The 26292-nt window shown below is 34.9% G+C and overlaps 1 protein-coding gene across 1 annotated transcript in view; it reads left to right on the forward strand.

Annotated features, from left to right (window-relative positions):
• MARK3 (microtubule affinity regulating kinase 3) overlaps positions 1–26292 on the forward strand; it is a 132189-nt gene that overhangs the window by 67114 nt on the left and 38783 nt on the right. The window contains exon 6 of the mRNA XM_044664630.1: positions 9499–9569. Within this exon, the coding sequence (XP_044520565.1) occupies positions 9499–9569 (71 nt within the window). The remainder of the gene's footprint in view (positions 1–9498; positions 9570–26292) is intronic.

Below are 26292 nucleotides of genomic sequence, written 5' to 3' on the forward strand. Positions count from 1 at the left end.
TTTTATTTTATTTTTTCCTTCCATCTTGGAGTCAATACTGTGTATTGGCTCCAAGGCAGAAGAATGGTAAGGGCTAGGCAATGGGGGGCTTGCCCAGGGTCACACAGCTGGGAAGTGTCTGAAGCCAGATTTTGAACCTAGGACCTCCCATCTCTAGGCCTGGCTCTCAATCCACTGAGCTACCCAGCTGCCCCCTATATTGATATTTCTAATTCAACCTATCAAGCATTATGGATTGATTTAGATTTCATCTACCAGATACTAAAGCAGCTGCTAGTCAGTCCATTTAGTTTATTCAAAAACTTAGTCAAATTTTGTTTCAAATCATAAGTACACATTTGACTCACTTGTCATCACTTGTTTAGCCTTTATATGTCATGTTTAAAATAGCTCCTACACTTCAGAAACAAGAATGTCTTAATAAACTACTATTTAAACTGTTTATTCTTTGTAGTCTTATATTTACTTTTTTTCCCCTTAACCCTTCCCTTCCCTCTTGGAGTCAATACTGTGTATTGGCTCCAAGGCAGAAGAATGGTAAGGGCTAGGCAATGGGAGTTAAGTGACTTGCCCATGAAAGTGTCTGAGGCTAGATTTGAACCTAGGGCCTACTGTCTCTAGGTCTGGCTCTTAATCCACTGAGCCACCCAGCTGCCCCCTTATGTTTACATTTAAAAGTACATAAATTAGGGACAACTAGGTGGCCTAGTAGATTGAGAGCCGGAAGGTCCTTTATTCAAATCTGTCCTCAGATACTTCCTAGCCATGTGAGCCAGATACTTCCTAGCCATGTGAGCCTAAGCAAGTCACTTAATCCAAATGCTCTTCTTACCTTTACCTTACCCTTGCTGCTTTTCTGTCTTGGAACTAAAACTTAATATTGATTCTGAGATAAAAGGTAAGGGTTTTTTTAAAATGAATATAATATAAAGCATGTAATTGTTTGGAGTTGGCTTATTTTAAACAACCATTGTATTTGTCTCCCAAATGCTATTAATTTAGATTAAAACAAGAAAGTATACATAATAAAGAAAATTATCAGGATTATGATGCATTTAATACCTCAGTAATTCTTTTCTGGTATGGACCTAGAGATTCAGATATAGTAGGAGTCAGATATTTTTTTTTTTGTTGTTGATTTTTAAAAAAATATTTATTTTTTAGAAAAGTTGACATGGTTACATGATTCATGCTCTTACTTTCCACTTCACACTCACACACACACACACACACCCGACCGACCTCCTCCCCCATGCCCACTGCACATTTCCACTGGTTTTAACATGTGTCATTGATCAAGACCTATTTCCAAATTGTTAATAGTTGCATTGGTGTGGTAGTTTTTCCATAAATCGCTCAGAATTGTCCTGGGTCACTGTATTACTGCCAGTACAGAAATCCACCACAATCTATTTTACCACAGTGTATTAGTCTGTGTACAATGTTCTCCTGGCTCTGCTCCTTTTGCTCTGCATCAATTCCTGGAGGTCTTTCTAGTTCACATGGAATTCCTCCAGTTTATTATTCCTTTGAGCACAATAGTATTCCATCACCAGCATATACCACAATTTGTTTAGCCATTCCCCAATTGAAGGGCATACCATCATTTTCCACTTTTTTGCCACCACAAAAAGTGTAGCTATAAATATTTTCATATAAGTCTGTTTATCTATAATCTCTGGGGTACAAACCCAACAATGGTATGGCTGGATCAAAGGGCAGGCATTCCTTTAAAGCCCTTTGAGCATAGTTCCAAATTGCCATCCAGAATGGTTGGATCAGCTCACAACTCCACCAGCAATGCATTAATGTCCCAATTTTGCCACATCCCCTCCAACATTCATTACTCTCCCCTTCTATCATTTTAGCCAATCTGCTAGGTGTGAGGTGGTACCTCTGAGCTGTTTTGATTTGCATTTCTCTAATTATTAGAGATTTAGAACCCTTTCTCATGTGCTTATTTATAGTTTTGATTTCTTTATCAAAAAATTGCCTATTCATGTCCCTTGCCCATTTATCAACTGGGGAATGGCTTGATTTTTTTTTTATACAATTGATTTAACTCCTTGTATATTTGAGTAATTAGATCCCTGTCAAAGTTTTTTGTTATAAAGATTTTTTCCCAATTTGTTGTTTCCCTTCTGATTTTGGCTGCATTGTTTTTGTTTGTACAAAAGCTTTTTAGTTTAATATAATCAAAACCATTTATTTTACATTTTGTATTTTTCTCTAACTCTTGCTTGGTTTTAAAATCTTTCCTTTCCTAGAGATCTGACAAGTATACTATTCTTTGTTCACTTAACTTGTTTATAGTTTCCCTCTTTATATTCAAGTCCTTCACCCATTCTGAATTTATCTTGGTGTAGGGTGTTAGATGTTGATCTGAGCCTAATCTCTCCCATATTGTTTTCCAAATTTCCCAGCAGTTTTTGTCAAACAGTGGATTTTTGTCCCAAAAGTTGGGCTCTTTGGGTTTATCATACACTGTCTTGCTGATGTCACTTACCCCAAGTCTATTCCACTGATCCTCCCTTCTGTCTCTTAGCCAGTACCATACCGTTTTGATGGGTACTGCTTTATAGTATAGTTTAATATCTGGTACTGCTAGGCCACCTTCCTTCACATTTTGTTTTCATTATTTCTCTTGATATTCTTGATCTTTTGTTATTCCAAATGAAATTTGTTATAGTTTTTCCTAATTCGGTAAAGAAGTTTTTTGGTAGTTTGATAGGTATGGCGCTAAATAGGTAAATTAATTTGGGTAGAATGGTCATTTTTATTATGTTAGCTCGTCCTACCCATGAGCAACCAATGGCTTTCCAGTTGTTTAAATCCACTTTTATTTGTTTGGAAAGTGTTTTGTAGTTGTTTTCGTATAATTTCTGTGTTTGTTTTGGTAGATAGATTTCCAAGTATTTTATGTTGTCTAGGGTGATTTTAAATGGTGTTTCTCTTTCTACCTCTTGCTGCTGTGATGTGTTGGAAATATATAGAAATGCTGATGATTTATGTGCATTTATTTTGTATCCTGCAACTTTGCTAAAGTTGTTGATTATTTCTACCAGCTTTTTAGTTGATTCTCTAGGATTTTTTAAGTATACCATCATATCATCTGCAAAGAGTGGTAGCTTAGTCTCCTCAATGCCTGTTTTGATACCTTCAATTTCTTTTTCTTCTGTAATTGCTACTGCTAATGTTTCTAGTACAATGTTAAATAATAGAGGAGATAATGGGTATCCTTGTTTCACTCCTGATCTTATTGGGAAGGCTTCTAATTTATCCCCATTGCATATGATACTTGTTGATGGTTTTAGGTATATACTGTATATTTAGGTATATATTATTTTTAGGAAGGGTCCTTCTGTTCCTATACTTTCCAGTGTTTTCAATAGGAATGGGTGCTGTATTTTGTCAAAGGCTTTTTCAGCATCTATTGAGACAGTCGTGATTTTTGTTTGTTAGACTGTTGATATATTCAATTATGTGAATGGTTTTCCTAATGTTGAACCATCCTTGCATTCCTGGTATAAATCCCACCTGATTATGATGGATAACCCTCTTGATCACTTGCTGGAGTCTCTTTGCTAGTATTTTATTTAAGATTTTTGCATCTATGTTCATTAGGGAGATTGGTCTGTAGTTTTCTTTCTCTGTTTTTGATCTCCCTGGCTTTGGAATCAGTACCATATTTGTGTCATAGAAGGAATTTGATAGGACTCCTTTGCTTATTATATCAAATAATTTGTATAGTATTGGGATTAGTTGCTCTTTGAATGTCTGATAGAATTCACTTGTGAATCCATCAGGTCCTGGAGATTTTTTCTTAGGGAGTTCTTTGATGGCTTATTCAATTTCTTTTTCTGATATGGGATTATTTAGGTATTCTATTTCTTCTTCTGCTGTTAATCTAGGCAATCTATATTTTTGTAAATATTCATCTATATCACCTAGATTGCTATATTTATTGCCATATAATTGGACAAAATAATTTTTAATGATTGCCTTAATTTCCCCTTCATTAGAGGTGAGGTCTCCCTTTTCATCTTTGATACTGTCAATTTGGTTTTCTTCTTTCCTTCTTTTTATTAGATTGACCAGTACTTTGTCTATTTTATCTGTTTTTTCAAAATACCAGCTTCTAGTCTTATTTATTAATTCAATAGTTCTTTTACTTTCGATTTTATTACTTTCTCCCTTGATTTTTAGTATTTCTAATTTAGTTTTCATCTGGGGATTTTTAATTTGTTCACTTTCTAGTTTTTTAAGTTGCATGCCCAATTCATTAATTTCTGCCCTCCCTAATTTGTTAATATATGCACTCAAGGATATAAATTTCCCCCTGAGTATTGCCTTGGCTGCATCCCACAGAGTTTGGTAGGATGTCTCATCATTGTCATTCTCCTCAATGAACTTGTTGATTGTTTCTATGATTTCTTCTTTGACTAGCTGGTTTTGGAGAATCATATTATTTCATTTCCAATTAGTTTTTGATTTGCCTGTCCAGGTGCCTTTACTAATTATTATTTTTATTGCATTATGATCTGAGAAGGTTACATTTAATTATTTATGCTCTTTTGCATTTGTTTTCCATGTTTCTATACCCTATTACATGGTCAATCTTTGTGAATGTACCATGTGCAGCTGAAAAGAAGGGGTATTCCTTTTTGTGTCCCCATTTATTTTTCTCCACATATCAATTAAATCTAATTTTTCTAGGACTTCATTCACCTCTCTTACCTCTTATTTATTTTTTGTTTTGATTTATCTAGCTCTGAAAGACAAATATTTAGATCTCCCACTAGTGTGGTTTTACTATCTATTTCGTTCTTGAGCTCTGCTAGTTTCTCATTTACGGATTTGGATGTCATTTGGTGCATACATATTGAGCAGTGTTATTTCCTCATTGTTTATACTGCCTTTAATCAGGATGTAATTACCTTCACTGTCTTTTTAAGTCATATCTATTTTTGCTTTGGCTTTGTCAGAAATCATGATCGTCACTCCTGCCTTCTTTTTCTCATTTGAAGCCCAAAAGATTTTGCTCAAGCCCTTTACCTTAAACTCGTGTATGTCCATCCTACCAAAATCCTACCATATGTTGTCTACAAAGTTTCTTGTAGACAACATATGGTAGGATTTTGGTTTCTAATCCACTCTGCTACTTGCTTCCGTTTTATGGGAGAGTTTATCCTGTTCACATTCAGAGTTATAATTATCAGTTGTGTATTTGCCGCCTTTTAGTATCCTCTCCTAGTTCTACCCCTTCTTACACTATTTCCTTTTAAATCAGTGGTTTTCTTTAAGCCAGTAACCCCTTGTCCCCTCCCTTGATTTACTTCCCTTTCTATCCCCTCCCTTATTAGTCCCCTCTTTTTATTTTTAAGGCCTAATGAATTCCTTCCCCCTTCTTCTTCTCCCCTCCCTTTTTTGACCTCCCCACTCTCCCGCTCCCCTTGGTTTATCCTTTCTGACTTTCTAAGTAGGGTTAGATAGAGTTTTATATCGCAATGGATATAGCTACTCTTCCCTCTCAAGGTTAATTACTCTTGAGAGTAAGGTTTAAATATTACCTTTTAATGCTCTCTTCCTCTCCTTCTTATAATAGTATTCATCCCCTCTCCTTCCCATTCCCTCTTTGTGTGTAATAGAATATCCTATTTTTCTTATTCATTCAAGTTTCTCTTGGTGTCCTCTCCTATTCACCCCCGTCTTTCCCACCCCCCATATCATCTTAGACCATTTAGTATTCCAACCTCTCCCTATGAATAATTCTTCTAATTACTATAATAGTGAATAGTATAATAGTGAATAGAGTTCACTACAGAGAATTATACATAACATTTCTCCACATAGGAATACAAATAATTAGATCTTATTGAAGTCCTTAAAGGGGCAAATTTTAAAAAGAAGAATTTTGTTTCTTTCCCTTTTGTTTCTTATTTACCTTTTCATGTTTCTCTTGATTTTTGTGGTTGGATATCTAACTTTTCATTTAGTCCTGGTCTTTTCTGTGCAAATACTTGGAAATCTTCTATCTTGTTGAATGCCCAAACTTTCCCCTGGAAGTATATATTCAGTTTTGATGGGTATGTGATCCTTGGTCGTAGACCCAGTTCTCTTGCCTTTCTGAATATCATATTCCAAGCCTTGCAGTCTTTTAGTGTGGAAGCTGCCAGATCCTATGTGTTCCTGATTGGTACTCCTTGATAACTGAATTGTCTCTTTCCTGGTTTCTTGTAAGTTTTTCTTTTACTTGGAAGCTCTTGAATTTGGCTATTATATTCCTGGGGGTTGTCTTTTCAGGGTCTAGTGTAGAGAGTGATCTATGGATCCTTTCAATGTCTATATTGCCCTCTTGTAGAACTTCAGGGCAGTTTTGCTGAATTATTTCTTTCAGTATGGAGTCCAAATTTCTATTAATTTCTCCTTTTTTAGGAAGACTAATGATTCTCAAATTGTCTCTTCTAGATTGTTTTCTTGATCTGTCAATTTCTTAGTGAGATATTTCATGTTTCCTTCTATTTTATCATTCTTTTGACTTTGTTTTATTTGATCTTGCTGTCTTGAGAGATCATTGGCTTCTAATTTCCCCGTTCTTGTCTTTAGAGACTGGTTTTCTGCTATAATGTTTTGATTTTCCTTTTTGATTTGGTCTATCCTGTTTTCCAGCTGTTTGTTTTTGGTCTCCAATTTGTTTATTAATTCTTTTTATTTGGGGGCATCTTTTTCAAATTGCCCAATTCTAGCTTTTAGAGACTGGTTTTCCTTTTCCAATTGCAAAAATCTGCCTTATAAACTGTTATTTTCTTGCCAGATCTCTTCCATCTTTTTCATCATTTCAGATTTGAACTCTTCAAGAGCTTGTGACCAGTTTTCATTGTTTTGGGAAGGTTTGGATATGATTATTTGTTTGTTCTCCTCTGCTGTTTGCTCTGTTGTCTGGATTTTCTCTGTGTAAAAGTTGTCAAGTGTTAAAGATTTCTTGTTTATCTTTCTCTTCTGGGGTTCCTGAGTCTGGCTTGCCATTTTTAGCCCAGCGCCCTCTCAGCTTTATCCTCACGCCCAGGGTCTGTCTGCGCTCTTTAGGCTCCTGATGTCTCACGTCTAGTTGTTCTCAGGGTCAAGCCTCTGGTGGTCCCTTTGTTTGTTCCTCAGTCCTTGCGTTCTTTAGACTCTTGGGGTCTTAAGTCTTGCTGCTCTCAGGAGCTGGCCCTGGTGACCCCAGGTGGCTGCCAAGGACTTAATAGGTGCCCCAAATTCGCTCTGTCTCTTGCGCTGGCTTTGGCACTGTAGGTGGTGTGTGTGTGTAGGGGGGTTGCTCAGCTCGCGTTTTAGTGAGAGCTGTTTCACCTCTTTATCACATGGAAATGCCCCGATTCCATGTACCTTCAATGCTGTGCCCTGTTATGTGGTCCCTTCGTTCATATGTATTTGTTTTTATGTCTTCTTGAGGAGTCCTATATGTGTGAGTTAGGAGAGGTCAAGCAGCTGCTTTTTACTCTGCCACCATCTTGATCCGGAAGAGCTTTCGGTGATTTTTGACAAATGTAGTGCTACCCTCCCTTTCAAATTTATACTGAATTGCCTTGAAGTCTGAAATTTTTTCATTTTATGATTCCAGTTTCAGTTATGTTTCTTTTATGCAAGTTAGATCATTTACAAATCTTGGGCATTGTGAACAAAAATAATTCTTTGTTGATAAGAAATTGGTTAAATTATGATATTCTGAAGCAGTTCCATCTTTTGGTGCCATGTGCCACTGCCACTTAAGTACCTTTTATGAAAAGAAAAGTAATTAAAATTAACCAACAAATTTGATAAGTCATACAACTTTTTGTATTTACAGTTTTCCTGCTTTCTATTGAGAGAAGGAACTTATGTTTCATCATCTGTTTTCCAGAACCAAGAGATTATTTCAGTTAACCTCAGTTTAATTGCTGTTTAGTATTGGTTTGAACTTGCTGCACTGATCTGCTTTCAGATACATTTTCATAATCAATGTGGATGTTGTTTCCTAGTTCAGTTTTCTTTGCCCCATATGACTTCATCTCTTCTCATAACTCTGAATCCATTGTGTTAAACTTTGCGTAGCCTCATTATTTCCAGTTTTCTGATGCCACTAAAATGTTACTAATTTTATTTTTAGTAGATTTTATTTGAGTATTATAATTAGGCTACTTATCGAGTGTTCTTTACTTCTTGAAGTAGGTGTAGCTGTATTACTGAAAAAATGTTATGCAAATTGATTACCATTGACATTTTGCATCATGATTTTAATTTCCTCATAATTTAAGTGCTATTCCTTCTTCATTTAAATTTGATGTTATTCCTAATCCTTTGTCTTCTCCAAATCTCTGTACTTCCCTATATTTCTGTATTTCCTCCAACTAATGATCTGTGAACAAAAAACTCCTAAATGCTTTGGAGAGACATATTTTCAGAAAAATTGACTGCTTTTTAATGGTAACTAAGAATTTGAAACAAAGCAGGAGTCTGTTGATTGACTAGCTAAAGATATTGTGGTATGTAAATATTGGAATATTAGTCTCCTATAATAAATGAATGTGAATTTGAAGGATTCAGAAAAGCTTTTGAAGGCTTATCAAAACTCATACATATTGGAATGGAGTAAGCAAAAACACTGAAACCCTGTATAGAATGACTTGAAAAAGTTAAATGGAAAGGATACAAAAAAGAGACTCTGGATGCTATGTAATTGTCATGACGAAACTTAAACGTAAAGGAAAATTCTCCCTCCCTTTTTTTTTTTTTAAATGAAGGATAAGTTGTTCAGGATTGTATATACTTTGATTTGTTTCAGTGGGTTTGCTTGAACTACTATTTTTCTTTCATTTAAATCTTTGTCATGAGGTGATTTATTAGGTAGAAAAAGTGAGCAAGGAAGACAATAGTAAGTGAAGCAAAATTTAAAAACCCATTGCTCTATGTATATGTGTGTGGGGGGGGGTAAGGAATACTGTAGTGAATCTTTTTTATAAACACGTCAACTCAACTTTTATTTAAATTTCAATTTTGATATAATTTTTTAAAATTTAAGACCATGTCACATAAATTAATGAATTCTGACAATGTGGACAGCATAGTGGAGAGAGGTACTAGACTTGGAGTCAGGAAAATTCCAGTCTTGACTAGCTATGTGGCCTCTGGCAAAATCACTTAGTCTTTCTTTGTGTCAATTTCTCCATCTCTTAAGAAGGGAATAACATCACTTCCATCACAGGTAGGTGATATTTGAAAATCAAATCAAGATGTGTATAGTTTTCCACTTGTTAAAGAATATGTTAGTTTTATTAAGATGTCAGAATGTATGATTTTAAGGAATTTTTTTTTAAAGTTTGTTGGATTTTATTGATGAGAACTGAATGATAGTCATTAAACTTAAGGTTAGCTGTAGCTGTAATTTTATCTTTAAAATTCATGTTAAACACTTTAATTTCAGGAGGCTTCTTTCTACTCACTTATTTTCCTCAATTATAGGTGAAGTGTTTGACTATTTGGTTGCACATGGAAGAATGAAGGAAAAGGAGGCCAGAGCTAAGTTTAGACAGGTATGTATGAAGTTCACTTCTGGAATAAATTGAGACGCTAACAAGTATTTATTTGGCTTTCTAACTTTTTATGAGATCTATAACAATGGTTCCCAGCTTTTTTGAATATATGGACTCCTTTTCTTCTCAGACTGGAGAGTAGTTGTATTATTAGTATTCATTGATTAAAATAATAATGACCAAGAACTACCAAAATTAAGTAAACCTTTTAAGTTGATTTTAATTTTTTTTAATTATCTTCATTAAAAAGCTAATAATAGATAGAAGCAAGGTTTTTTTTCAGTTGACAGAATGTACATTCAGTCATTTTGCTTATTTTGTTCAAGCTAAATAAGATCATGATGACAATTCTTGTTGTACATATGGGTTTATGAATTCACTTCATGGTGCTCCAAAGATCCTTGGTGATAATAAAATCTTTCTCCAATGATACTTCATGGTGGGATGTTGGTCTGGGTTCTTGAAAGGTATGTCAGCAAGCTGTGACATCTATAGGTTTATATATGTATATGCATGCATGCTCTGGCATATCCTACCAAGCTGGAAAGGTTTTGAGTATGGACCTCCTGATGTGTATTGCATCTGAGAAACATCATCATCATCATAACTAGTATTTGTATTCCTTTACAAACATAATATCATTTGATCTACAACAACCCTAGACAGTAGGTACAATTAAAATCCCCATTTCACAGATGTGGAAATTGAAGTAAAAGTTAGACAGCTTTATTAGATTCATGCAGCTGGCAAGTATCAGTAGCTGAGTTAGACTCAAAGTATAGTACTCTATCCACTATGCCATCTTAATTCTGCCACCTTCTAATAAATGTGGGACTAAGTTGTCCCAACCTTTCTGCATCTCATTTCCTTTAAGTTGCTATATGATGCTAGTTGTTGGTGGTATGATTATTAGATTCTAATAGGAAGTAGACATTCTAATTTGCCAGTAACAAACTACCTTTTTGCTTTCAGAGGATCTTTCCTAGACCATACTAGATATATATTTTATGTGCATTCTCATCTGGCCCTCAAAAACTCCATGAGGTAGGGACTTAATCTTATTTTACAAGTGAGGAAACCTAGAATCAGGGAAATTAAATTATTTGCATTAGTCATACCCATCATCATTGGAATTCAGACCCAGCCCTCTCCTGACCCCCCATGTTCAGGTCTCCTTATGCTACTAATGAGAATTTTAATTGATGAAACTTGGGGTTGAAACTAAATTGAAAAATAGGTGAACACTAAAATTAAATGTAGGGAACTGAAAAATGTAAGAATATATATGGAAAGCTCTTAGGTTCAGATATATGCACTATCACTTATCTATGTGACCTGGAATTCATTCATCCTCCCTGTAATTGATGTCAAACATCAAATGAGAGAGGATTGGAGAGACCTTGGTCTCATCGCTGATTCTATTATCTTATATTTCATGAAATGATGTGTCTATTAAGTCTTTTTTCTTTAGTCCTAAAGTAGTCTTACTGGCAGTCAAAGCCAAAGATTTCTCATACCATTTAGCTTCTTTTTTCCCTTCTCAGTTGAGTATTCAATAGTCCAGCCTTTTTGTTAACTTTTGCCAATGGAAATAAAAGAATAAGGGGAAATTCATTCATATATTAAGCATCTACTTTGTGTCAGACTCTATGCTAAGGTCTCTGGGATACAAACAAAATAAAATGAAAATAAAACACTTCTTGCTCTCAAGTAGCTTACATTCTCTTGGGGAAACAGCACATACACATATATAAGAATACAAAATATGATGAGGCATTTTAACATCTTGGCCTGAATTCTCTTAGCTTCCATTTTTTGTATTGGTTCTTTAACCTTATAGCAATTATTTTCATTGGAAGGGGGAAGGTATAGAGGTGTTTGAGAGAGGCAAAGGAAGAAGGAGGATTTTTGTGTTACCAAATTTAACATTTCTTCCTTTCTGTTATTTCTCAGATCATGTGATTTGGTTTGGCAATATCCAAAAATATTTACCAATATATAATCTTGAGAAATTATTCAGATCTTATGAGGAAATTAGAAGCTTTTGTGCATAGAATCAAATTAGATGGGCTAATCTTGAGGTGAACAGGGATTTGCAGATTCAGAACTAAATAACAAAAAGATCCTAGTAAACCAGAACATTGGGCAGAATCTACTAAGATGAATTAAAGCAGAGCTCAAATAGTAACCTTTTCCCAGAATGCTCCATTTTAGGAGATGATCTAAAGATATATCCTAGAATCTTTCAATTCCTTGAACTTCTAGTGTTCTACCTTCCCAGTCTATAACCTTAGGTAAACTTCACTGTCCACTTTCTCTATTCTAAGGTTGTCAAGTATTATTAGAAAACATCATATAGTTATTTAATTGGGTGTGACATAGTTGTTGTTTTTATCTAACTGTAAATCTTCACTCAGTGCCTGGTGATCCTTTTGACTTTACCCTTGACTACTACTTAGGTGTGCTGCTTAGAACTCATCCAGGGTATTAGTTCATATGATATAGGTGAATGAGAATTACCAATTCTGTTCCTTCCCATGAAGTGGATGGCCACCAGATCTTGCTGTCTTTCTTGCCTTCTAAGGTTCTCTCAACTTCTGTACTCTGGCACATTTATCTGACCTACTAGTGTCACTTTAAGGACTGCTGGGGCTTATCCTCCTGCAACTTAAGGTCTTTCTCTTTATACCCTTAGCATTTTGCACAGTGCTTTTCATGTAGTAAATGCTTAATGTTCCTTCATTCTTCATCCTTCATATCAATCCTTCGATTCATTGACATATCTGCTTACTACAATTGATCATTTTTCAAACATTCTACCTCTGAAATCATGCAATAATAGTTCTATCATCTTTTAAAAAAATATTTACTCCTAATTCAAATTATTTCTCATTCCAAACCCCCAACTTCTTTAATCCTGTTATCTTCTCAATCCATCTTTAATTTGTCTCTTTCCTTCCACACATAGCAAGAAAATTCCCCAAAGAGTTTACACTAGAGGTGTCAGAAATGCTACCCACTGATTTTAATGTGTTGGTGTTTTAATAAAAAAAGAATTATAAACATATGTGGTCTTCTAAGTGAATATGCAATCCACAAGCTTCTTGTTTACAAAACTGCCTCTTTTTTAATGCTTTTTTGCTATTCAGTCCCCACAACTATGTTGAATTTGCTGTTGTGAGAATCTCCTGTAATTACCAATTACCATAGCCCATGGTCTTTTCTTATCAGTCAGCCTCCTTTTAGCTTTCTATAGTATTTGACACTATTGAGATACCACTTTCTCTTGAGATACCTCTATTCTCTCTTCTTTTGGATTCTATAACATTGTTGTTATATGTCTTACTTTTCTTGTTATTTAATCTTTTTTATTAGCCATTTTTTTTAATGTACCACCTTCTAAATTTTCCTGCAAGGTTTTATTCTCAATCTTCAAAAGCTGAAGTAGTGGAGATCAAGATCTTCCAGATTCCACAATGCTGAAAAATCTTCAAATACTGTCCCGCCAACAGACTATTCTTGCTTTCCAAAGGCCAGTCTACCTAAGAACAAAGCCTCATTAGCAATAGACTTGACACTTGGCAATAAGTTCTTTGATCATAGCAATCTATAAAACAAGGAAAAAAGTAAAATGTCCCTCAATTTTATTCAACCCCCCTCACTGCTTCAACAATGTCAAATGGTTGGTAATTGGCAGTAATTGGCAGAAGGTACTAAGTATCAAAAGTTGTATAAATCAGTATATCAACATTACCTTATCTGGTGCTTGAGATTTGAAAATCTTTGTCTAGTTACTAAGTGAACATATTACTGGAGGAACTTGATGTCAATACAGTATTGGCTCTAGGGGCAGCTAGGTAACACAGTGGGTAGGGTGTCAGGCCTGGAGTCAGGAGGTCCTGGGTACAAATGTGACCTCAATCACTTCCTAGCTCTGTGATCTTGGGAAAGTCAACTAACCACAATTGCCTAGTCTTTGCCACTCTTTTATCTTATAGATAGATAGATAGATAGATAGATAGATAGATAGATAGATAGATAGATAGATAGATAGATAGGCCAACAGACAGACAGACAGACAGACAGAAGACAGACAGACAGACAGACATATGAGTAAAACCAGAAGACAAGGAAGTTCCACTTGAATGGAAGAGTGAATCACAGGTTCTCCTTAAAAAGGAAAATAAAGGAGTTGGTTAATTTGATTTTATTGTGAAGTCCAAAGTCAATATGATATTTATAATAGAGCATTTCATCATTTCATATTGTACAGTTCATGATAAACATTTGCAAGAATACTGCTGTGGAAAAATAAAGTTGCTTATATTTTTCCAGGAAACAACTGTTTACTGATGTTTTTATTTCTGAGAAATAATTCTGATTTAACTTATCTGTTTACAAATGTCTAATGTATTTGAGCAAAGATATAAAAAATAAGTTTCACTATACAATGCAGAATAAAAATGAAATAGTAATACAGTCTTTTTTAAACCCTTACCTTCCATCTTGGAATCAATACTGTTTATTGGTTCCAAGGCAGAAGAGTGTTAAGAGCTAGGCAGTGGGGTTAAGTGATTTTCCCCAAGATTACACAGCCTCCAGGCTCTAGGCTTGGTTCTCTATCTACTGAGCCACATAGCTCCCTTTTATGTAGTATATTTAAAACAACTGTTCCCTGACCTTTTTATAAAAAGGTTTCAATGCTGAAAAATAGGAGATGGAGGAAACAAATATATACACAGACCATTATTTTTTCCTAAGGATGTTGAAGCAAAATAAACTAGTGCCACAATGAGGAAGCCAGAAGAGCCTAGAAACTTCATCAGCAAGCATACATTTCATCTCTTTGCTAGATGGAGAGAGATGACACTCAAAAGCAATAACTTTAATAATTATAAATTCATTTGAAAGATCATATGGAAGAGGATAATAGCTGGGAAATTATGGGTAGTATTGCCTCATAACATAGAAACAATATTCAGTAAACCTTTGTACTTGTATTATATTAAGCAGTAGGGATAAAAAAAAGTTAAAGTCCCTGGTCACAAACATTTCATAGTATAATGGGGAAGACATCAACATGCCAACAGCTGTGTTCAAACATGGATTTGGAAGTAATTAACAGAGAGAAGACATAAGAATTAAGAGAGGTCAGAGAAAACTTTGTGTGTAAGGTGGGATTTTAGCTAGAACTTAGAAGAAAGCCAGAAACCAGTAGTATGAAATAGCGGTAAAATGCTTGGAATCTTAAAATGTGGAATGAGTTGCAGGAGAATCTGCAAGAAGGCCAGTATCACCAGATTGTAGAGTACATAAGTTACAAAGTGTAAAAAGACTAGAAGATGGAACAGGACTGGAGAGAAAGAAGTTTGTAGAAGACTTTAAAGTTAAAATCACTGAAAGGGCATTTAAGAATGAAACTGGAATAGGAAGGCAGTAAATAAATGGAAGAAGATTGTAAAGATTGTCTGACATTCGGTTACAATGGAACCACTTTATTTGGTCTTTAATGTTACATGAGAAAATAGAATTTTTTTTTTAAGAAATGGTTCTTAAGGGGGGAAAACATGAGATTAGCAATTGGAGTAAACCAGTTAATTCTGCAGGAAAGAGAGATCCATACTATAAATGGCACCATTTTAAGGGCATTTAAAGGATTCGTTCTCAGGCTATCTCAAAAAAGGGAAAGATGTCAAAGACCTGGAAAAAACTTGGACCTTATTTTTTTTAAGTCCCAAAGATAATGTTAATAACTATAGCTTCTGTTCTATGTGCCTACTTTCAAAGTCTCTACAAAAAAATTATGAGAATGATATAGACATTGAAATCGTTGGAAAAGGTATGAGAAGGGAACAGGCATGCTTTAACCATCAATATTCTATAAGCACATTTAAAGTTTTAAAGAATAAAGTTTCATTATGCTTCTTGATTGTTGACTATGAAAAAATGTTTAATCTGTTAAGGCAAAATGCTATCTTGAAGTCTCTCCAAGAAGTTGTAAGTCTGCCCAAGCTATTTATTACTGTTGTTGAAATAATCCAATGTGGTAGGCATGATGAAGTCCTCCAGATGTTTCTCTTTATGTGTAGATTGCATCAAGCCCAAGAATATTCTAGAACCTTTCAAATAAAACCAAGTAACTTAAAAGAATGAAGCCCAGCTATTCTGACAGAAGTTCGGGTGAATCTATAATACCTGTTGCTCACCTATAGGGACAGCCTATTGAAATTTGTTCTTATGTACATTTATCTTGAATAGACACTATACATAAGCAGTGAACCAGCCTCAGAATTGAATTAAGAGAGCAGTCTATATTTTCTTGAAGAAATAATTTTTAAACAACTTTATTGAAAGCTATCAGAAGGACAGTGCAAGGTGTGCTGGCACTGCAGTCAGAGGATGTCAATTCAGATTTTTTGCATCTGATACCTAATGCTTGGTTGACCTACAGCAAGTAATTTAACCTCCTTGAATCTGTTTCCTAAACTTTAAAATGAGATTGAACTAGATTTTTATGGCCCTTTACCTTTCTAAATTAAAATTAAGGGTGACAAAGAAGACAGTTGGAGATCCGCATAATGGACCCAAATAGGCTAGGTCTGCTACTAGTGAAGAATGGTACCAAAGAAACAGTTTAAGAATGTTACCAAGAAATAATAGGATTATGGGAGAAGTGAAATAGTCACGTGGCAAGAATAACACATAATTGAAGGTAATGCATATTTAATTAATGAGCATTTATTAAATTGCTGTAAGCAAAGCACTGTACTCAACACTGATGACATAAATAAAAAGAAATAATAGTCTCAAGGAGTTTACATTCTGTTGAGGGCGATGACATGACATACATGGGTGTTGGTTAGAGGTTAGAGTAGAATAAATATATAGAACATATATTTATTTACAAGTTAGGGAAAGGAAAACACTTAAAATAGGGAGGGAGAAGGACTTGTAGGAGAGATAGGACTTGAGCTTTGTCTTCAAAGAAGAAAGCCATGCATGACAATAGCTATCTCAGCCATATTCCTTCCTAATAAAGGGAGCACTGAGCCAACATTTTTGTAGATTCTAACATTTTTGTGGCTCTTACCTATCTTGCTTTCCTCAAATTCAGCCAGCATTTTTAAAGTTCCTATTGTGTGCAATTATAACACTGCCCAACTATTGATGAAGCTGCTTTGAAGCCTGGGAGTCATGAAGACCTGAATTCAAGTTTACATCTACCCTCAGATACTTACTAGCTATGTGAACCTGACCCATCACTTAACCGTTTTGCTTCAGTTTCCTCATCTGTAAAATGGGCATAGTAATAATACCTACTGCCCAGTTGTTGTGAGATCAAATGAGATAATTGTAAAGTACCTAGCACAGCAAGTGCTCTATATATGTTAGATATTATTATTATTATTAATACAGTATAATCATGTACCTATTTCCCCATATTTCTATTGGCTTTGAATTTTGCTTGTGATTCTTTTCAATTTAATAAGTGGAAGACATTATCAGCTGTTTTGATTTGAAATGATTTTAGATGATTACCAGTAATTTGTATTTACTTCAAGAACTGGCTGTTCTTATCCTTTGACTACTATATATTAGAGAATGAATCTAAGTATTATAATTTTTTTCTAATTCCTTGTAGCATTAGTTCTTGGTTCTCATCCATTGACCAAGAGACCCTAGAGACACTTTTCAAGGGTATCTGTAAGGTCAAAACAATCTCCATAATACTGAGCCATTTAAATTTTCTTTTTTAAATACTCTTTATTTTTCAAAATATCTATCTGACGTCAGATTGTCATCAACTAAAGTAGCCATTGTTAATTTTTAATGTGGTAGATATTGATATAAAGCAGAAACAAAGACTTGGGTTTCTCATTACTTTTTTTTTTTTTTTTTTTTTTTTTTTTTTTTTTTTTAACCCTTGTACTTCGGTGTATTGTCTCATAGGTGGAAGAGTGGCAAGGGTGGGCAATGGGGGTCAAGTGACCTGCCCAGGGTCACACAGCTGGGAAGTGGCTGAGGCCGGGTTTGAACCTAGGACCTCCCGTCTCTAGGCCTGACTCACACTCCACTGAGCTACCCAGCTGCCCCCTCTCATTACTTTTTAAAAGTATAAAGGGGTGGGTCAACTAAGTGACTCTATGGAGACAGAAGGCCCTAGGTTCAAATTTGACCATAGTCATTTCCTCACTGTTTAACCCTGGACAGTCACTTAATCCCAGTTGCCTAGCTCTTATCCCTCTTCTACCTTGGAACCGATACTTAGTATTGATTCCAAGACAGAAGGTATGGGTTGTTGGGGTTTTTTAAGAGTATAAAGGAGTTCTAAGACCAAAAAGTTTCTTGCATTCCTTGGGGAATTCTCAAAGATATGGGAGGAAAGTAAGGAGATGAGCGTCTTTGATTAGGATAGTAAGCCAACAATAGAAATGTAAAGGAGTGGTGCACTGCTAAGGTGGGGTTAGGGGAGTTTGAGGGAGAGGAAAAGAACATGAAATGTGTAAGTAGGGGGAAATATTTAAAAAAAAAAAAAAAGAAAGAAAGAAATGTGAAGGAGTGGTAAGAGAAGAAAAAATCACCAGAGAAGTGTCAGGGAACCCAGAGAGGAAAAAGTGATCAACTCTCATTTGAAGAGGATGAAGACTTTCAGACTTATACATGAAAAAAACATAGATAACTTTGCAGATGGAAGTTTCAAGGAATGAGGTCAGAACTGCCAAAAATGGTTGAGTAGCTCCCAGTTGCATGTGAAAGATATGCATGCTCTTTAGTATTGCAGTCAAGACCTTCCAAAATCTCCCAATATGATCTTTTAATCATCCACTAATTGTTTCTGTATTCTTTGAGCTAGTGATCCTCAAACTTTTTGTTTTCTCAGTACCCCTTTATGTTCTTAAAAATTATTAAAGACTCCTCCCCCAAAAGAGCTTTTGGTTTATGCATATCAGTATTTACTGTAGTGGAGATTATAAAGTGTCTCATTTTGTGGATCCTCTAAAAGCATCTTGGGACTCCTAGAGTTCCCTAGAACACACTTTTGGAACTAATCTACTAAAAACTCCTCCTTAAATACACACTGAGGTTTCCAATTTATGCGCTTCACACATTTTATTCCTTTTACCTGAAATACTCTTTTCTCCCTTAGTCCTCTTTTCTTCCTTTTTCTTGCTTACACTGCAGGCAAAAAATATCTGACTCATTTTCAAAGTTTAGCTAAAACAGAATCTCTTCAGTGGAGCCTTCCTTAAGTCCTTCTATCCCCAACAAAATTATAGGTTTAGAGTTGGAAAAGTCATCATAAATTGTCTGGTCTTGTCCCTGCACTTTACAGTTGAAGAAGCAGGTTCAGAGAAGTAATGTCTTCATCTTAACCCCACAGTATTTTGTTAACACATCTTTTAATTATTTCTCATGCATTGTAGTTACTTGTATTCTCTTCTAAATAATAAATTCCACAAGGGTAAAGGCTGTCTGATTAATTTTTTAGTTCTTTGCACATAGACATTTTATGGGTATTGAATAAATGAATGCTTGCTTTTGGAATCCCTGTACTTATCATTGACTAGGAGTGTGACTAACATTCTAGAAATTCACTTGAGATAAAATAATAGTATATTGTAAAAAAAAACTACTCGACACTCATGTTTCATACTGAGGCAAAGCCCCAGGCTAAGCAAAATTGTTTTGTCCAAATGTTCTGTTAAGTCCTCCTCTCCCTTTCATTGAGGTATAGGTTATGTAAGGCTGAGAGTAATGATTGATGGAATTGTGAATTTGTACAACCCACTGTGGAAAGCAATTTAGAATTATGCCAAGAAAGTTGACTAATATGTTCATACCTTGACCTGGAGATTCCCCTACCAGACATAAAGCCCAAGGAAATTAATGTTAAAACGAAAGTCGTCCCCCCCCCAAAAAAAAAACACCCAAAAAGTTATAGCAGCATTTTTTGTAGTAACAAAGAACTGAAAGCTAACGTATATACTTGTCACCTGGAGCATAAACAAGTTAATCGTACATTAATGTCACAGACTATAATAAATGATGAATAATTAATACAGAGAATGATGGGAAGATTGCACTGATGCAAAGTGAAATAAGCAGCACCAGGAATATTGTATTTCAATGATTGCAGCAATAATCATGGAAAGAATAGTAGCAAAACAGTTGAAAACTGAATGCTATGAAATTATAATAACTAGGCTTAACTCTCAAGAGGAAATATTTAAAAGTACCATTCTTCTTGGCAGAGGTCAGAAACTATGGGTATAGAATGTTCCAGTTTAGTTAGTCTTACTCAGATGGATTTGTTTTTGTTTTTGCTTTTTGTTAGAAAGGAAGGCTTTCTGGGAAGGAGAGAAAAGAAATAATAATGGAAATGTTGGAGATGTTAAAATATATATGAGCTTATTTTTTCAAAGTTGGTGTAAAATTATAAAATCAAGATAGTCTCCTTGCAAGGAGCTCATATTCTTGTGAGGAGAGAAAACATAGCAAGTTTCTGCTACAATTCAAAAGGAAAAGCACAGTGATCCTTAGGGTGCATCAGCAGATCATATGGTAATGCATTTTTTTAATGTTATTTCCATTAATAAAGTCAAATTCACTTCTTATATTGGACCATAAGAACTAATGACAAGAACTTTCTTTTCTCATTCTTCAAAAGCTGTGACTACTAAGTAGGTAGGGGTTGTTGCACCAGCAAGTGTTTTCTTGGTCTTGTCACTATAAGGGTTGATTCCTTGGATGAGGCTTTTGGAGGTTGTGGGATGCAAAACTGGTAGTTTGGGGAGGGCCCAACATTTCCTGCTCTCTTGGACCTGGACTGTCTCCATTTGCATCTGAGGTGATTTGACTATGCAACCTCCACCCTTTTGATCAGACTGGGTTTACTACTCTGTAGATAGCAATTGTTCAGAATTTGATAGGATTGGCTTGCCTTTTCTCCACAACAGTTGCTCCCCTAGATTGAAGAACTGCATTTAGCAGAACACTGCTATTACCAGGACTCAGACTTAGCTACCTCTTGATAGCAGTTGATGATGATAGTTGTGAGGTTGATTGGTCCATTCTCCATGGTTTTAACAGGGCATATCTATTTTAAGAGCTCTTAAGCTCAGGTTCCTAGATTATCTTGTGATTGTTAAGGTGGTAGCAATAGTTTAATGTATTATTTTGTTTAGGAATACCTTATTTAATTTTCTACTGTAGATTTACATTCCCATTTATTGAAGTCTACACAACAAAGGTGTTAGAAAGGGAAAAGTGGCAAATAATTAAGATAGCTTTGAGAGAATACATCCTGACGTGGATATTTTCCTGTTGACCAGAGATTTATATTGAAGAAATGTCTTAGAGATCATTTTATCCAATCCCTTATTTTATAGAAGAGGTCTAATGCCCCAAATGACTGAAGGCCACACAGATATAGAAGTGGCAGAGCCAGGACTGAAATCTTGATGTACTTTTTCCTAGTCCCAGCATATTTTTTCCTTTTTTTATTTAATGTAGATTTTAATACTTTTTGCAATCTATATTCTCTCCCTCCTTTCTACCCCTTCTCAAGAAAGCAGTTACTATATGGTATAGGTTTTGCATGTTATCATCTAATACATATTTCATGTTTGTCATGTTTTGAAATAAGACACATCAATATTGCTTACACTAGAGAAAAAGTCATGAAAGAAATAAAGTGAAAAATGGTATGCTTCAATCTGCATTCAAACTCCATTTGTTCCTTCTTTGGTGTTGGATAGCCTTTTTCATTGTGAGTCCCTTGGAGTTATCTTGAATCCTTGTTAACCATTAAGTCATTCACAGTTGATCATCATACACTATTGTTGCTTCTATGTACAATATTCTCCCAGTTCTATTCACTTCCCTTTGCATCACTTAATATGTCTTTCCACATTTTTTTTTGATCATCTTGTTTGTCATTTCTTATGATACCACACTGAAAAGTACATCATATGTATAGTATGTAGGTGACACACTAATGCTGTGTTGGTGGAACTGTGACTTGGTCCAACTATCCTGAAAAGCAATTTGTCAAAGAAAATGACCAAAATACCCATGCGTTTTGATATAGAGATTCTACCACTATGACACACAGAACTCAAGGAAGTAAATGATTTAAAATACATTTTTTTTAAGTTTCACATTCTCCAAATTATTTATAGCTGCACCTTTTGTTTAAGCAAGCAATTAGAAATAAAGTAGATGCACATTGATTGGGTAAATAGCTGAACATAATATGGAGCATGAATATAAAGGAATAGTGTTGCCCTATAAGAAATAATAAACATGAAGAATACAGAGAAGCATCAAGAGGAAAACTTACATGAACTGATGTAAAATGAAATAAACAGAACCCTGAAAATAATCTACATGATGACTACAACAATATAAATGGGAATAACAGCAATAAAAAGAAATTGGTGGGGAGAGGGGAGATATATATATATGTATATATATATATATATGTAATTTACTGTGTGTCAGGCACTGTGTCAAATATTTTTACAACTATTTCATTTGATCTTCAACCAACCCTACAAGGTAGGTGCTGTTATTATCCCCATCTTACATTGAGGAAATGAAGCAAATGGAGGTGAAGTGACTTTGGTTACATCATCATGCAGCTAGCTACTAAATGTCTGAGGCCAGATTTCAACTGAGATCTTCCCAACTCTATGCCTAGCACTCAACCCACTTTAGCAGTAGCTGCTCTGCCTCTACAAAATAAAACCAACTGCTATGAAATTAAGGTGTCCATACTTGGCCCCAATGAACAATTATAAGAAGTTACCTCTTGCACTTTGCAAAGGTAGGAAATTATATATATCAACCTATTATTTTTGTTAATGTGTTTTTTTCCTTTCCTGATCACTTTTATCATTTATTTCAAGAACTTATCTAGTGAGAATAGCATGCTCCCTTGACTAGATTAATTTCATCTAATGGGACTGACATAGTTATCTAACAAGAACAACATATTTGTCTATACCACTTAAAAATAGAATAATAAAGACTGGAACAAGACAGTAAAACCTTAAGTACCAAAGTGAGTGGTTCACATATGCATAAGGAGAGGTTACAAGAGATGGGTATTGGATAGTCAAATCCCAATACATCTTGGACCTTGTCTGGGCATATTTTGTGCCTGTTTGTATGTTAGAACAATTTTTTTTTTCAAAATTAAGAAAGGTTTATTTAATATTACTTCTCTTGGTTTACTTTAAATTACTTTTTACTCTGAAGTTAACACTAAAAAATGAGCAATTTACAAATGCACAATTTTAATAGGCCAACCCAATATAGCAGATTTGACAATCCTACCTAAATTAATTTACCTATTCAGTACCGTATCAAACTACCCAAAAAAAATAACAGAATTTATCCGGAAATACAAAAGGCCAAGAATATCAAAAGGATCAATGAAAAAAAATGAAGGAAGCCCAGCTGTCCCAGATTTCAAACTATAGTGTAAAGCAGTAATCATCAGAACAATCTGGTACTGGCTAAGAACTAGAGCAGTAGATCAATGGAATAGGTTAGGTCAGTGATGGTAAACCTTTTAGAGACTGAGTGCCCAGACTGCAACCTTCATGCCTTACTGCCGACGGGAGGGAGGAAGCACTCCCATTGGGCAGAGGGGTGAGTCATGTGAGAAATGTCCTCAGGTGCTCTTGGAGAGGGGTAAGGGAGCAGCCCTCTCTGGTATGCTCTGGCACATGTGCCATAGGTTCACCAACACAGGGTTAGGTAATCGACACATAATAAACAATCATAGTAACTTGGTATTCAGTAAATCTAAATCAGGTTTTTGGGGAAGAACTCGCTATTTAACAAAATCTGCTAGGAAAACGGGAAAACAATGTGGCAGAAATAGGCATAGACCAGCATCTCACACTATACACCAAAATAAAGGCAAAGTGTATACTTGATGTAGAAACAAATGGTAACACTAGAAATTAGAGGAAATAGGTAAAACTTTGCCTCTCAGATTTATGGATAAGGAAAATTTTATGACCACACAAGACATAGAGAACATTATGAAAAATGAAATTGACACTGTTGATTGCATTAATTTTAAACAGGTTTTTACAAACAAAACCAATGCAAACAGATTAGGCAGAAAACAACAAATTTGGGGGGAAATGTTAATAGCAAGTGTCTGACAAAGGCCTCAATTTAAAAATAGTCAAAGGTTTTGAATAGGCAATTCTCAGAAAAGGAAATTTATAGTCAATTTTAAAATGCTCCATATTACTATTGAGTAGAGAAAGGCAAAGCAGTACCACCTCATAACTATCAGATTGGCTAACGACCAAAAAGGAAAATTATAAATATTGGAGGCAATATGGTACTGTAAACTAGTACAACCATTCTGGAAAGCAATATGCAACCATGTTCAAACGACCATAAAGCTATGCATATACCCATACCCTTTGACCTAGCAATACCACTACTAGGTCTATATCTTAAAGTGATCAGAGAAAAGGGAAAGGGACCTATCTGGTACCAAAATAGTTTTAGCAGCTTTTTTTTGTAATGGCAAAGAATTGGAAACTCAGATCACTTGGGGAATGGCAGAACAAGTTGTGATATATGTAATGGAATACTATTGTGCCGTAAGGAATAGTAAATAGGATGAGTTCCAAAAAACCTGGAAAGACTTATATAAGATGATACAGTGAAGTGAAAAACCAGAAGAACAATGTATATGGTAACGGAAATATCATACAGTGATCAGCTGTGAAGGACTAAACCATTGTCAGCGAAGCAAGCTCCTAAAATATCCCCAAGGGACCCATGATGAAAAATGCTATCCTAGCCAAAGAAGAAGGAACTGTTGAAATCTGATTGCAGAACAAAGCATGCCATCTTCCATTTATTGTATGTATGAGATGTGTCTTCTGTCACAGCATGAGGATTATAGCAATTGTATTGCATGAAAGTGTTAGTATAATCTATATCAAGACTATTTACCCTCTTACGTGGGGGAGGGTAAGGAAGAGAGGGAAGGAGAAAATCTGAATCCTAAAATGTCAGAAAACAATTGTCAAAAATTGTTTCTACATGTAACTGAAAAAATAATAAAAATTTTAAAAAGACATATACAGTTTTAAAAAAGATTATATATGAAACAATGAATCTTCCATTTCATCCTGCTTTAAAAAAAATTTTTTTTTAGAAAAAGTATATAATAAATACATGTTACTATCAAAATAATCTTGCTTATCTGTGCTTCTTTTTGAACTTCCTTTGGTTTTCTATGTGCATTTTAAATATTAAAATGGTGGTTATTTTGTTTTGGAATGAGACATCACTTAACCCTCCACATACCCTACTCCCAAATTTAAAACAGAAAGAAAGGGGGGAGAAATAACCACTTGAAACAAATAAGCATAATGAAGCAAAACAAATCCAGAAAGTGGCACAATATCCTAAAGTATATCTTTTTCTGTACCTCTTATCACCTGTCCAACAGGAAGTAATGCTTCATAATTCTTATGGAGATATGATTGGTCATTACATTGATTAGAGTTATTACATCTTTCAGAGTTGTTTTTCTTTACAGCAGAGACCTTATATAGAGTATTTTCCTGATTCTGCTTCCTTCCGTGTGTGTCATTTCCTACTATCTATGATACAGTGAAATCATTTTTCATCATTTCTTAAGGCATAATCTATTATATTGATTAACCTTAATTTGTTCTGCCATTTTCCATTTGTCTTTTTTTTAAAACACATACCTTCTGTCTTAGAATCAATATTGTGTATTGGTTCCATGGCAGAAGAGTGGCAAGGCCTAGGCATTGGGGGTTAAATGACTTGCCCCCAGTCACATAGTAACTAGCAAGTGCCTGTGGTCATATTTGAACCCAGGACCTCTTGTCTCTAGGCCTGGCTCAATCCATTCCATTTGTCTTAAAAGGCACTCAAGGGAATCTTCTTAGATTCTAGTACTTTAATTTTCCCTGTTTTTTAACATAACTTTCAGCATCAGAAAGCTTTTATTTTGCTTGTAACTTCCCTTTCTGGTATTCCCTTAACCCCTCCATTACAATCCTTTTTCGTTTCTATATTGAGGATGATATATTTCTAAAGCAGACTCTTTAGTATGTGTACAAAGAGTGAGATTCATCTGCTGCCTACTTTTCCTACCTCTTTCTTTGTTTTTATAACTTCACATGAATACTTTTCATACATCCCAGTTATGGTGCCAAGTTTTACTCTTTTTTTTCCCTTTCTACAGTAATATATTTCTCCTTTCTCTCTTCTTCCAACTCCCCAGAACAAAATCAGCCTATCCCCAAAAATCTCTGTTTTAATTTTTAATTTTTTTTCAATACCTTTTGACAACATTAAAATTCTGCAAGGATACTTGATTCTTCTTCCTTTATTAAAATGTTAGCAATTATTTCATCATTTAGTTCCTTCTAGTTGTTCAAACGAATTTATCCAAGCTTTTTCTTGGCTCTTGTATTTCTTCTTATTCACCTCTGGTCTTTTCATCAAAAATGCTTGAAAATTTTCTATTCAATTTAGTTTTTCCCCAATAGGCAGATACTTCCAGTTTTTATGTGATCCTAACTGTGGTTCTTGGTAATTGAACTGCTTTGTTTCAGATGTTTGCAATATTTTAAATATTTTTTTCTTATAATTTTTTATATTCTTACAACTTTTGCTTCTAGTATTCCTTTTAAGAGACTAT

The sequence above is a fragment of the Gracilinanus agilis genome, chromosome 2 (genome assembly GCF_016433145.1).
Source record: "Gracilinanus agilis isolate LMUSP501 chromosome 2, AgileGrace, whole genome shotgun sequence".
In the NCBI taxonomy this organism is placed as follows: Eukaryota; Metazoa; Chordata; class Mammalia; order Didelphimorphia; family Didelphidae; genus Gracilinanus; species Gracilinanus agilis.